The following is a 12,116-nucleotide window of genomic DNA, read 5'->3' on the forward strand; positions in this document are numbered from 1 at the left end:
TATACTCACCATTGAAGAGAACTGACTTCTCCTCCTCCAGTAGTAATCAAATACCAATAGCCCCTCAGCTAGGGGTGGGCTTCATGTCTACCTCCCCTCCTTCATGCTGAGATTTCGTCTGGTTTGAGCTTTCGAAGGTCTTGTGGACTATTTTATAACTGATAGGAGTTCATGTGTGCATTTGCCCTGTTGTGGAAAACACTTATTCCATGAAGTCTGGCTCTTAAAGTCTTGTTGCCTCCTCTCCCACATAGATTCCTGAACTTACTTCCAGGGGAGAGGTGTGATACAGGCATCTCGGTTAGGGCTCAGCACCCCAGCCTCCTATTCTTTGCACATTGACCCGTTGTGAGTTTCTGTGTTAGTTACCATCTACCTCAAGAAACTTCTCTGATGAGTATGGGGCACTGATGAGTGAATGTAGTAATAAGTTACCAGAGTCAGCTGTTTGTTGCTATGCTCCTTGAGTTGTCAGCAAGAGCTTACCTAAAGTGGGACTAACAACCAGAATACCTAGGACTCTGTACCTGTCTTGATCACCCTCACTGGGGACTGAAGGGAAAAGGAACTTACTGAGGGAACTGAGCAGTTTAACTCAGAAATAGTTTGGGACCTGGGAAAAGCATTTAATAGGGAAAGCTCAACTCTATGGGAACTGTTCTTTCTTTCCACCATCCATCAGTTGCCAGCCCTTTGTCGTGGTCTGGTGGCCAGTCCCTGAGCCCACCCTTCTGTATCCTGTGAACATGTCCTGACACAACTTTATGCTTTTTATAGTTTATAGTATTACTTCATAATACTCTGGTTCCATTATAAAAGTTGATGATTAGGTATAATTCATTGTGGCATGAGAGTTATACCTTAATTTAAAAACAAAGAAACCTACTGCAAGAGATGACTCAGCACTTAAGAGCTCGTACTGTTCTTCTAGAGGACCAGAGCTCGATTCCTAGCATCCATATCACATCTACCATTGTACTCTAGCCTCAGACAACCTAGTGCCTCTGGCCTCTCAGCACCTGCACGAGCACGCACACAGGTGCACAGAGACACGTAATTAAACATAAAACAGACCCTTTCAAACTTACTAATTTGTGCAGATTTAAATTTCTACCATTATTCAAGAGTCTGTTTCAGAAGTACATGCTGGTGTATTTATGATAAAATTGTATGTTTCTGTGAAAACAGTAATTGGATTTAAAAGAAAGATTGACCATGCGTGGTGTGATAACCAGGGCAAAGCGAGATTTCTGAAGAGCTCCTTAGTTGTTGTTTGTTGTTTTTGCCTCTGTTTGACAGAATGCATAATAGAAACTTAAATATGTACTTTGTTATTTTTGGTATTTCCACAGCTTTTGTTTATTCCAATATATTGCTTCACCTGGTGCATTTTAAGGAGTTCCGCCTTTACATTGTGAGTTATTTAAAACAAGAAACAGAATAGTTTGACACACCGCTTAACCTGCAGAAAGTAGTTCATTAAGTGGGTGAAATGAATGTTTGCTGGTGGCAGAATCAGATCCACGTGAGTCACCTAGAGGTGGTTCCATAGTGCTCAGACTTTAAAGCCATTGTAAAGCATAACTAAGAGTTAGGTGCAGTGAGAGCCTAAAACTAAGCGTATTTGGGAATGACCAAATACTGCAGAACCAGCCAGCTACCCCCAAGGCTCAAGACCACAGGGGCCTGTCTGCCGTGGGCCTAAGGTCCTCTGTTTGCACAGGGAAGGTTCCTGGATATTTCTGGCCTCTGCTTCCTTCTCCTTCATTTCTTCCTTCCAGTACTCCTCTGCCTTCTCTTTCTAACCCTTCCCACACACTTGCTCCATGCTTATTTAGCTGCCCCACACCTTCGCATCTCTCTGCTGCTACTCCATCTCTTCCTAGAATGCCCTTCCTAGTTTACCCAGGTTAGAAAAGCAGTCCCATTCTTTCCCCTTCTCCAGGGATGGCTTTGTGCTAGTGGAGAAACCAAGAAGCACAAGTTGCATGGGATCATGTTCTGGCCCAGTGGTGCATTAACATGACAGTTTGTTTTTGTTTCTATTTAGATTTTATTTTATCAAAGCTAAGTCAATGAGGTAACAACACATCAGGCAGGCCCACACCATCCTCCTGTGCCACCTCAGGATCCTAGAGGTCATCATGGTAGTTGATTCTTTGAATGTACTTCCCAAACCACTTTAGTTGTTGGTTTTTACTTCCTGTGAGGCACTGTTCCCGTGGGATATCAGGATGTAGCTGCTTTCACCCTGCAGGCATCACGTCTGAGGTATTAGCCTTACCCGCACCCCACGTTTTTTGGAGCGCTGGTCAGTTTTGGCAGAGATTTGCTCTGCTGAGTTTGGCTTTCACTTTGCTGTGAGAGGGATCTGCTGCTGGTGCATCTGCTGGGCCGTCAGCACTGCCACTTTCCCATGTGGCCATTCTCATTAGGATTTGTCTTTGTTCCTCCTCTGCTCTCAGTGTTCTGTATCCATTTCCACAGTGTAATTCCAGGCTCTCCTCGCTTAGTATGCTGCTTTGAATATGCTTGGGCAGGAAGTGGCACTATTTGGAAGCGTGGCCTTGTTGGAGGAAGTGTGTCACTGTGGGCATGGCTTTAAGGCCCTCCTCCTAGCCGCGAGGAAGCCAGTCTTCTAGCAGCTTTCAGATAAAGATGTAGAACTCTCAGCTCTTCCTATACTATACCATGCCTGCCTGGATGCTGCCATGTTCCTGCCTTGATGATAATGAACTGACTGAAACTGTAAGCCAGTCCCAATTAAATGCTGTCCTTAAAAGAGTTGCTATGGTCACGGTGTCTGTTCACAGCAGTAAACCCTAACTGAGACACTCAGCAAGTCATGTTTTAAATGTATAACTAGTTTTCTGCTGGAACCGTCTGAGGCCTTGTCCTGGGAGCCTGACCGGATGGACCCACCCTGGTAATAACTCCTAGCTGGAATTCTCTGGAAACAGCTTGTTCCTATTGTGGAGTTCCCTAGTCTCCTCTACCTTGGCCTCCCTTTTGGTTAGTCTCCCTAGCCTATTTTCTCCTTCACCTTTCCTTCTGTGGAGGCGATCACCCAACAGCTTCTCCATATGGATTGGGCTTTTGGTGTCAAATTGAAGGAGTTTTTGTTTAGCCCTCAATTCTGAAGAGTTTCTTCTATTTTTTTTCCTCTAAAATTTTAGTTTTGCATTTGTCCATGAACCATTTTTAGTTCACTTTTACATAAGCCTTGAGACTGTTGTTGAAGTTCAGCTTTTTGCTTATGAGTGGCGAATTGTTCTAGCAGCAGTTTTGAAGAGGACCCCTGCTCTCCTGGGTGTGAAATGTCACCTGAACTGAATTGTAGCTTAGTAGTAGCATTCTTGTCTACATATACAAAGCCCTGGGTTTGACTCCCAGAACCCCCCACCCCCACCCCAGACACTTCAATTGTGGGGATCCATTATTAGGCCTTTCTTTGTTCTCTTTATCACCTGGATGTGTATCTTTCCACCTATTTCTTCTAGTCTCGTTCATTGTAGCTACATAGTAACACACACACACACACGCACGCACGCACACGCACATGCACACTCTCATACATACACACACTGCCCCTGACAGAGTCTTATGCTGTAGCCTTGGGTTACCTTAACTGTGTAGCCTTGAACTCCTAATTCTCCTGCCTTAATCTACCAAGTTCTGGTATTATAGGTATTGCTACCATATCATGCTCTCAAACAAGATTCTCTCAGATTTTCCTCAGAATGCTTTAAAATATTCTAGCCTATAGTATATTAGTTTCTTTTCTCACCAGTGTGACAAATGCCTAATAAAAGAAACTTAAGGATTTTGGCTCATGGTTTAAGAAGATCTACTGTTGTCATGGAAAGGAAGACATGATGGCAGGAATATAAGGCATCTGGTCACACTGTTTCTAGGCAGGAAGCAAAGAGACAGGAAGCGGGGTTAGTTCATACAAACTCAGAGCCCATTCCCGGTGACCCGCTTTCTGTAGCAGAGACTTACCTCCTTACAAAATAGCAGTGCCAGGTGGGGATTGACTATTCAAACATCAAAGTAAGCCTGCGAGGGTATCTCACATTCAAGTCACACAATATACATTCTGGACTTTTCTTTTCTTTTCTTTTCTTTTCTTTTCCTCTCCTCTCCTCTCCTCTCCTCTCCTCTCCTCTCCTCTCCCCTCCCCTCCCCTCCCCTCCCCTCCCCTCCCCTCCCCTCCCCTCCCCTCCCCTCCCTTCCCCTCCCCTCCTCTCCTCTCCTCTCCTTTCTTTTCTTTTTTTCTGGAGCTGAGGACCGAACCCAGGGCCTTGTGCTTGCTAGGCAAGTGCTCTATCACTGAGCTAAATCCCCAGCCCCAATAATCTGGAATTTTGATAGGAAGAGTATAAAACCTGTATTTCTATTTGGGGAGCACTGACATCTTTTCTGTGTGGTCTCTTCTTATAAGTGAACGTGGTCTGCGCCTCCATCCACTCACATCTGTGAGATCTTTTACTGCCAATTATGTGCTTTTCTGTACAAAAGCTTGTTAATTTCTTTTTAGTCATTTTAAATGATTTTGCATATCTTCTCTAGTCCCAGACCTCACCCTCCACATTACACCTCTAAATTACAGCCCCTAACACTAGTTTCAGATTTGGAAAAAAAAATCCATGGGTTTAGTGTCAGTATTTAGGAATACAGCTAATTTTTATACTATATCCTGTCAGTTTGCCAAACTTGCAATGAGAGCTGGCTTTCTATCTTGCCTTTCCCCACTATGTAGCCTTCTTGTGATGTCTGGAACTTATAATATACTGCATTGAATAAGAATGAGATACTTATCCTTGCTTTGTTCCCAGTCATCATAGGAAAGCAATCAGTCCTTTATCATTATATATAAGGTTGACTTTAGTACTTTATACATTTTAAAAAAATCAACATGACTTGTCATCTCTCCATCTCCATCAAGATGCTGACTTTCATGTAGAGGAGCTCTGAGGGAAGGGTTTCTCCAGGTCAGCTAAAGTAGCTGGAAGGTCCATGCGGGTTTGTCTACTTCATCTCTCTTCATCTTTGAGGCTTCGTGGTGCTATGAAAGAAGCCATTTTACACCGTTGCCAAGGGAAATAAGCATGAGAAAAAGCAAGTTAAGTTGGCTGTTCTCAGGCTTACCATTAACGTTCTGTTCTTTTATAATTAACAAATAACTTCTGTAGAGTAACGAGACATGCTTGTCAGCTTTTCCATGTCTCCATTGGAAGGACAACAGCTGCCTTGGGTGACAGAACAATCTTCACAACTGAAACAGTGGGTTGGCTCTAACGTTAGGGTCAGTGAGGGCAAAGATTAGAAGCAGTGTGAGTAGAAAGCCTTAGGTTTTCCCAGGTCAGTTAACTCAGTGAGACTGTATGTGTAACATGGTGTGGCTGACAAAAGAAAGAGAAAGTTTTCAGCTTCGTTAATGGTGGCACAGAGGCTGGCAGGGCTGACTTACTGCTCGTGAATCAGACTAGACCTGCAGCACTCCATTCACCTCCTGAGGGCATCCCTCTTCAAAACACCAAGTGAAGCACACAAACACAGTAAGGCAACACAGCTGTGAATGAAGGGGCAGTCAAAGTGGCCAAAGAAAGTGAGACTGTCCCAGGACCACCTTTTGAAGAGACACCTTTTGCCTGGTTGACTGGTCTTGGTACGTGGGGGAGAAGTAGTTGATGAAAGTGCACAGTTGCTGCTGAGGGGTCTTGTACTAGAAGGTGAATTGATGAGCTGCCCCTTGGAAGGGTAAAAGCTCATTAGGGTGGGAACTGGCTTAGATTTGATTGATGAACTTGCTCTTTATTTTCATGTGGACCAGCAGCAACCTACTGAGCAGCCAGCATTGTGGGTCAGCCACACTTAGAGCGCTGCTATAGGGCCATGCTAAGGTAAGTGTCACTTACCTTAAGTATGGCACCAGACTGGTCCTGCCCAAGGCTAACAGGTCAGAGTCTGCTTTACAGTGGGATCCCTCAGTGATCTGTAGCTCTATTACAGTCTGAGGTGCAGTGCTCCTGAATAGGGCTATAGGCGACATTTTTAAAGGTCTATTCCATAAATACAAGATTAACTGAATAAAAATGTCCTAGTTTGATTTTCTGTTACTCTATAAAACACTGACCAAAAGCAACTTGGGGAATAAAGGATTTATTTTATCTTACGCTTTTAGGTCACAGTGCATAGAGAAGAAGTCAGAGCAGGAACCTGGAGGTGGGAACTGAAGCAGAGACCATAGAGGACTGCTGCTTACTGGCTTGCTCCTAAGCTTGCATTCAGCTAGCTTTCTATACGTCCCAGGCCCACCTGTCTAGGAATGGTGCTGCCCACAGCTGCCCACACCTCCAATCAAGAAAGTGCCACCAGGGGGCTGGGGATTTAGCTCAGTGGTAGAGCGCTTACCTAGGAAGCGCAAGGCCCTGGGTTCGATCCCCAGCTCCGAAAAAAAGAACCAAAAAAAAAAAAAAAAAGAAAGTGCCACCAGACATGCCCACAGTCCAACCCCATAGAAGCTGTTTTTCCACTGAGGCTGCTTCTTCCTGGGTAACTCTAGTTTGTGTCAAGTTGACAATAAAAGCCAAGCAGTGTAGAAGAGGGGATAAATGCAGGCGTAGAGAAGAGAAAAGTATCTTGGACTTCTTAAATAGCAGAAGTTCAGCGAGGCCTCCAGAACTGAGGGCCCGCCTGGTTTCCTTTACTGCCTAACTGGAGTTGTAGTGTTTGTTTGCCGTGGAAGAGTTAGAAAAGAGGCATACGGTTGTAAGGAGGTGAGAGGAAAATTAAAACAAAACCACACCAGAAACCCCTTTCCAAAGTAAAGTAAACGTATGCTAGGTATTAGAACAGCCTTCATTCAACTTTGAGAAACCCTAGTCTGTTAGAGGTGGTCTTCTGGCTCCTCAGGCAAGAGTACTCACATGCACCAGTGAGTACTCACATGCACACACTCGGGTTCTGAGAGAGTAATCCACAGAGACTGCTCAACTTAATCTGTTCTCACCCCACCTCTTCTCCAAAATTATTCTCACATCAGTCTCTAGCCGTTTCCTGTGGGCACGTGTCCGTGATTGTCTGTCTGTCTGTCTTGGGGTCTGCTGTTCTGCGTTAGCAGTGCTTTCTAGTTCATGGTGCAGAGAGACTGTAGCGAGCTTCACTGCTGATGCTGAGGGCTCGAGTCTTTCCCTGATACTCGAGGCTGCTTCCCAGGTAACTTCGTCATTTTAAGCATTGGAATGTGCGCTTAGGGAAGTCAAAAACAGCTCTCCCATGGACTCTGAGAAGCTGGGTGGGGCAGCTCTCCAGACTGCCCCACTGTCCACTGGACCAGTCAAGAGCTTAAATCAAACACAAACTAATAGAACCACGTATTTTCTGCACCCTCCCCTAAGTCTTTAAAATCAAAGTAAGATAGTGTATTGTAGTTAATTCACAAATCCTCATTTTACCTTGTATTTGTATAAAAGCCATAATGTCCAGCTTCCTCCTCATGTTTTCTTTCCCCAACCTTGGGGAACCCTTCTTACTAACCTTGGGTTTAGCATCCTCACCATAGACATCTGCTCTGTGGACCAAAGTATGAGATGATTCCCCGTGCCTGGGCGGTGCTCGGGAGCTGCCTGTGGAAGGACTAAATCCCACGTGCAGCAGCCCTGAGAGCTGATAAGCACTTCAGCTGATGCCGCATCTTCTACCCCGCCGGCCAGCTGGGAAGGCTTCATTATGACTGAAATGCTGGTCTAGATGCTATTGTAGTGTCTTCAAAGCTGAAGTGGCAGTTTTCCCCCATATATTTCTTAAAGGGAAATTGTTAAAAGCCAAGTTGGAGTGTGTTGAGAAATGTGCCGGCTTTCCTTTATAAGTTTGTGCAGGCTGCCCAACCAAACTCTCATGAGTTGTTTGTTCAGGGAAGACACTGCTTCGGAAAGAACTCTGTTAATTGCTGCAGCTAGTAAGTTTTTCTCTACCCCTGTCCTCCCACACACAGAAAGAGAAAGAAAGTAAGAATTCAAGCTGAATTCACTTTTGCCCCTCTAAACAGGAGAAACATCAATTTCTTTTCTTTCTTTTCTTTTTTTTTTTAATTAAAGATTGACGTGTTTAAGCAGTTGTAGTTTCCCTCCTCTGCACTGTTTCTGCGTGTTACAGGTCCTTGCTGATGGTTTTGGTGAGCACTAATGCAGTGACCAAGTAGGTGTTCTATGTGCTTCATTCTTTCCTTGTTCAGGAGAGTTGGGGATTCAGTAGGATGGTGGAGTTGCTGTTGGAGATCCAACTAGGTTTCTCAAAGACCACCGGAAACTCAGTCTCCCTTTTCTATGTTAGTGTTGTCTCTGTATTTAAATTGTCTATGCTACTGGAACCAACTGCTAATTCTGTCCCTAGTGTGTCTGTAACTGACAATGTACTTCTCCACTCTTGTTCACAGAGGGACCTATCAGGGCACAAGAACATTGTGGGCTACATTGATTCTAGTATCAACAATGTGAGCAGTGGCGACGTATGGGAAGTTCTCATTCTCATGGACTTCTGCAGAGGTGTGTACTGACCCTCCTGAAGCTCTTGCTTCTGGCAGTTTAATGGTTGAGGGCATGGGGACCATTTCACATACTGTCCATTTCACTCTAAAGAAAATGCTCTGGTTTCACAGATGGGAAAGATGTAGAAAGATTTGGCTGTGTATATAAATGAGATCATGTGAAAATGAGGAGTGTGTTCTTTATTGAGTGTTTAACAAACAGCGAAGGCATACAGTAAAAGCCCAGTGCTGAGCTCACAGAGACTGCAGCTCCCCTGCTTCTCACACTCCACTCACGGTTCTGCCTCCTGTGATGGAGTGAAAGAATCCCTCGTCTTGCTCCAAGGCTGTAACCCTGGTAAAGCTACATTCAGGGGCTGCTGCTCTCAACTCTAAATACATGAAAGCTTGATGTTTCATCCATTTATCCTGAGAAGTCCGGACTGTAGCACAAATGTGTTGGGAGTTGCTCTCCCACGCACCCATTGCTTAGAGATTTGGCTCTTTTGGCCCAAGCAGCTGATGTTCTAAGCTTGGGTCATTGCCTTACTGTTTGGTGCCCTGCTCTGTAATTGCCCTTAGTTCCACTTTTAAAGCTATTGCCCATAAATTGTTTCTTGCCCTGTAGATGTGATGTTAATCAGTAGTTTGGCCTTTGTTGATGATTGATGTGATTTTGTAAAATGCCACAAAATTTGAACTTCACAATTTATCCTCTTTTGACCATTCCCTTTTTTCCATAGGGCTTTTTAGATGCCAGGCAGTAGGAGGACTTGAGTCTGGATGATTTGTAAGATTTGTCACCAGTCTTTTGTTCTCAGAGAGAAAAATGTTACTGTAGCCTTTCATAGACCAAGCTCCCCCACAGTTAAAGACTTCAAAGTGGAAATGGTACCATCTTTTTCCTGCTCCCTGGATCTGTTGTGCTGTCTAATTCTTGCCAAAATACATGGCTGTGGCCTTGTCTCTAGTTCTGTGGGGGACATGACTACCAGGCAGCAGTAACTGACAGTGATGTCATTTCTGCTTCTGAACTAGAGGATCCCATGAGGGCAGCTCACATTTGTGTACTTACCAGAATAATCTGGTTTTGATGTGTCAGAGGAGGCCTTGGGTTGTAAGAAAACAAATCCCAAGCAGAGATTGGAAACCTAGGGTTTGGTGCTGGCTTGGCCAGTGATCAGCTTCTGTCTGGACAGCTGTAAGTGACAGGTCTGCCTGTTAATGTCCTTTCCCTTGCTCTGTCCTGTCTCAGGAGGCCAGGTGGTAAACCTGATGAACCAGCGTCTCCAGACAGGCTTTACAGAGAATGAAGTGCTGCAGATCTTCTGTGACACCTGTGAGGCTGTGGCCCGCCTGCATCAGTGCAAAACTCCCATTATCCACCGGGACCTGAAGGTAACCGACCGGCTACTTCATGGGGTGGGGGCTCACTGAGTGTTTCCTATGTCCCAGCAGTATGTGCTGAGAGGGCAAGAAAGAAGTTTACCACATAGTTCCCAATGCTGAGCTCACGTTGAAGTTGGCGAGAGAAAATACAAAGAAAAAGCACAATATAAATAGCAACGAGCCTCCAGAATTTTAAAATTTCAAATGCCTGAACTCATATGTTTATTACTGTATTCTTACATTTTTAGTGGTCTGGAAAATTAATATGTTAATTTAAGTAGCTTATAAATAAAGATGCTTACAGACACACAGAGTTATTGTTGTTAAACTAAGGATTGCACACAAGACCTTACACATGCTAGGTAAGTACTATACTTCTCGATTATGTCCCCACCCTTCTTTCAAATTTTGGAAACTTCACTAATTATTTTTAATAATTGGTTCTGATTACCATCACTTTGCCCCATGTCTTTGATATTGAAGTCACATGACAGCATTTGCAGCCTGGAATTGGTACCTGGTTGGGGTTGAACTTAGCATTTATGTGTGCTAAATCCTGAACTTTATACCTACTGTCTTAGACACTCTCTGGCACATTTTACAGGTGAGGGAACTAAGTAGCAGAGAGGTGTTGTGTCTCACCCAAGTTCTTACAAGCAGGCAACAGCAGTGTGGGGGTTTAGATCCAGCTCTTCTGTTTGAGATGCCATGGTTCTCTGCCTCTACACCATCATGTGGGTTACAGCAACGGAGCTGTCAGAAATCGCTTGGTGCTGCAGTGCAAAGGATACTTTGTAGCACTTGTCTGCCCTCAGCTTTCAGCCTTCAGTTCCCTGGCCGCCATGGACCTCTGAGCCTCTCCAGCCCTTCCTATCCAAGCTCCTTAGCTTGTTCCTCAGATGATCTGAGCTGTGGTTCTGTCCTCTCCAAAATATAGGCAGTAGTGTCTATGTTGGAGCTGTGTGAGCCTAGGCTAGCCTGAATGGGATCTGATTATTCACAGGCAAAACTGAAAGCAAGCCCCTCCTGCCCTGCCTAATGGCCTCTCTTTCCAGTTCCATACAGGACATTCAAAGTGCTCCTAGTCGTCCTTAGACTCTTTATGTCCTGGAAACAGTCACAGCAGAAGTACTGTGCTGTGTAACATTATATTCCGGTGTTCTTGTAGTGCTTCAATTACTTCCTCTCAGTCTTAATTTTTATTTCTTTGAGGAAAGATACAAGTCATTGTTGAAACAAGGGGTCAAATCTGGGCAGATCATTTATACCAGCTTTACTGTTTACCAGAGAAAGCATGACCGCTGCCCCCACAGCTGCTTAAGTTTTCAGTCAGAATAGAGACGGGTTGTTGTCCTGTTTCTCTCTTTTAAACTTGTTTTTGTTTTTTATTGATTTGTGCTAGTAGTCCATGCACTTAAGAAAGGGGAAGGAAGAGTTCAGGATGAACAAACGTATTAAGGTTGAAAAATCACAGATGTCACCTCTTTTTGTCACAAAAGAGACTTTGATCCCATGGAGTGGCAGGGTGAGGGCTCTTAAGTTTTAAAACACAGGTCTGAAGGTGTTTTCCTGACCCTCTCCATTTCTCAGGGGTATTCCAGTGTCTGAAATGCCTCAGTGCCAAGCTGTTTGGTGTTGGTTGAGGTGAAGAGAGGCCAGTGAGAAGTAGCTTTCCAGGCCCCTTAGCAAAGGCTCTGTGCAGAATTTGGGAGTGACAACTTTAATAAGGCTCCTAAGCTGTTAGGCTGGGAAAGAAGGTCGGCAGCACTGGCCCTCAGAGAGCTGATGTATTGAGTAACTGTAAGCAGGTTCCTGTTCTGAATGCCTTCAGCTGGTAGGGCCTTTAGGAGGTAGGCCTTGCTGACGTAGGAAGATCCCCAGAAGTGAGCATCAGTTATAGCCTGGTCCCTGGTTTCAGCCTTTCTCTGCTTCACTGTGATGTAATGCATGCTCCCATGCCTTGTCCTCTGGGACAGAGGAAAATGCCCTGAAACAGTGAACCAAAATACATCTTTTCTCTCATAAATTTGTTCTGTCAGAAGCTTTGGTCACAGCAACACAACAATCACTAAGCCAAATGGCAGCCAGTCACAGGCTTGGTTCCTAAGGACTTTTCCCAGGCAGTGTGGCTATTCACTCTGCCAGTGCTCAAAGGGTTGTGAGCCCAGTGAGCTCTCTCCCTTGCTCTCTCTTTCAG

The 12,116-nt window shown here is 44.7% G+C and overlaps 1 protein-coding gene across 23 annotated transcripts in view; it reads left to right on the top strand.

Moving 5' to 3' along the window:
* The window catches only part of Aak1 (AP2 associated kinase 1), a 150,720-nt gene that overhangs the window by 73,353 nt on the left and 65,251 nt on the right, over positions 1–12,116 (top strand). For all 23 annotated transcript variants that reach the window (XM_087658776.1, XM_087658788.1, XM_087658778.1 and 20 more), the window contains 2 exon segments: positions 8,441–8,549; positions 9,786–9,928. In XM_087658776.1, coding sequence (XP_087514902.1) covers positions 8,441–8,549; positions 9,786–9,928 — 252 coding nt within the window.

This window comes from Rattus norvegicus, chromosome 4 (assembly GCF_021556685.1).
Source record: "Rattus norvegicus strain SHRSP/BbbUtx chromosome 4, alternate assembly SHRSP_T2T, whole genome shotgun sequence".
Lineage (NCBI taxonomy): Eukaryota > Metazoa > Chordata > Mammalia > Rodentia > Muridae > Rattus > Rattus norvegicus.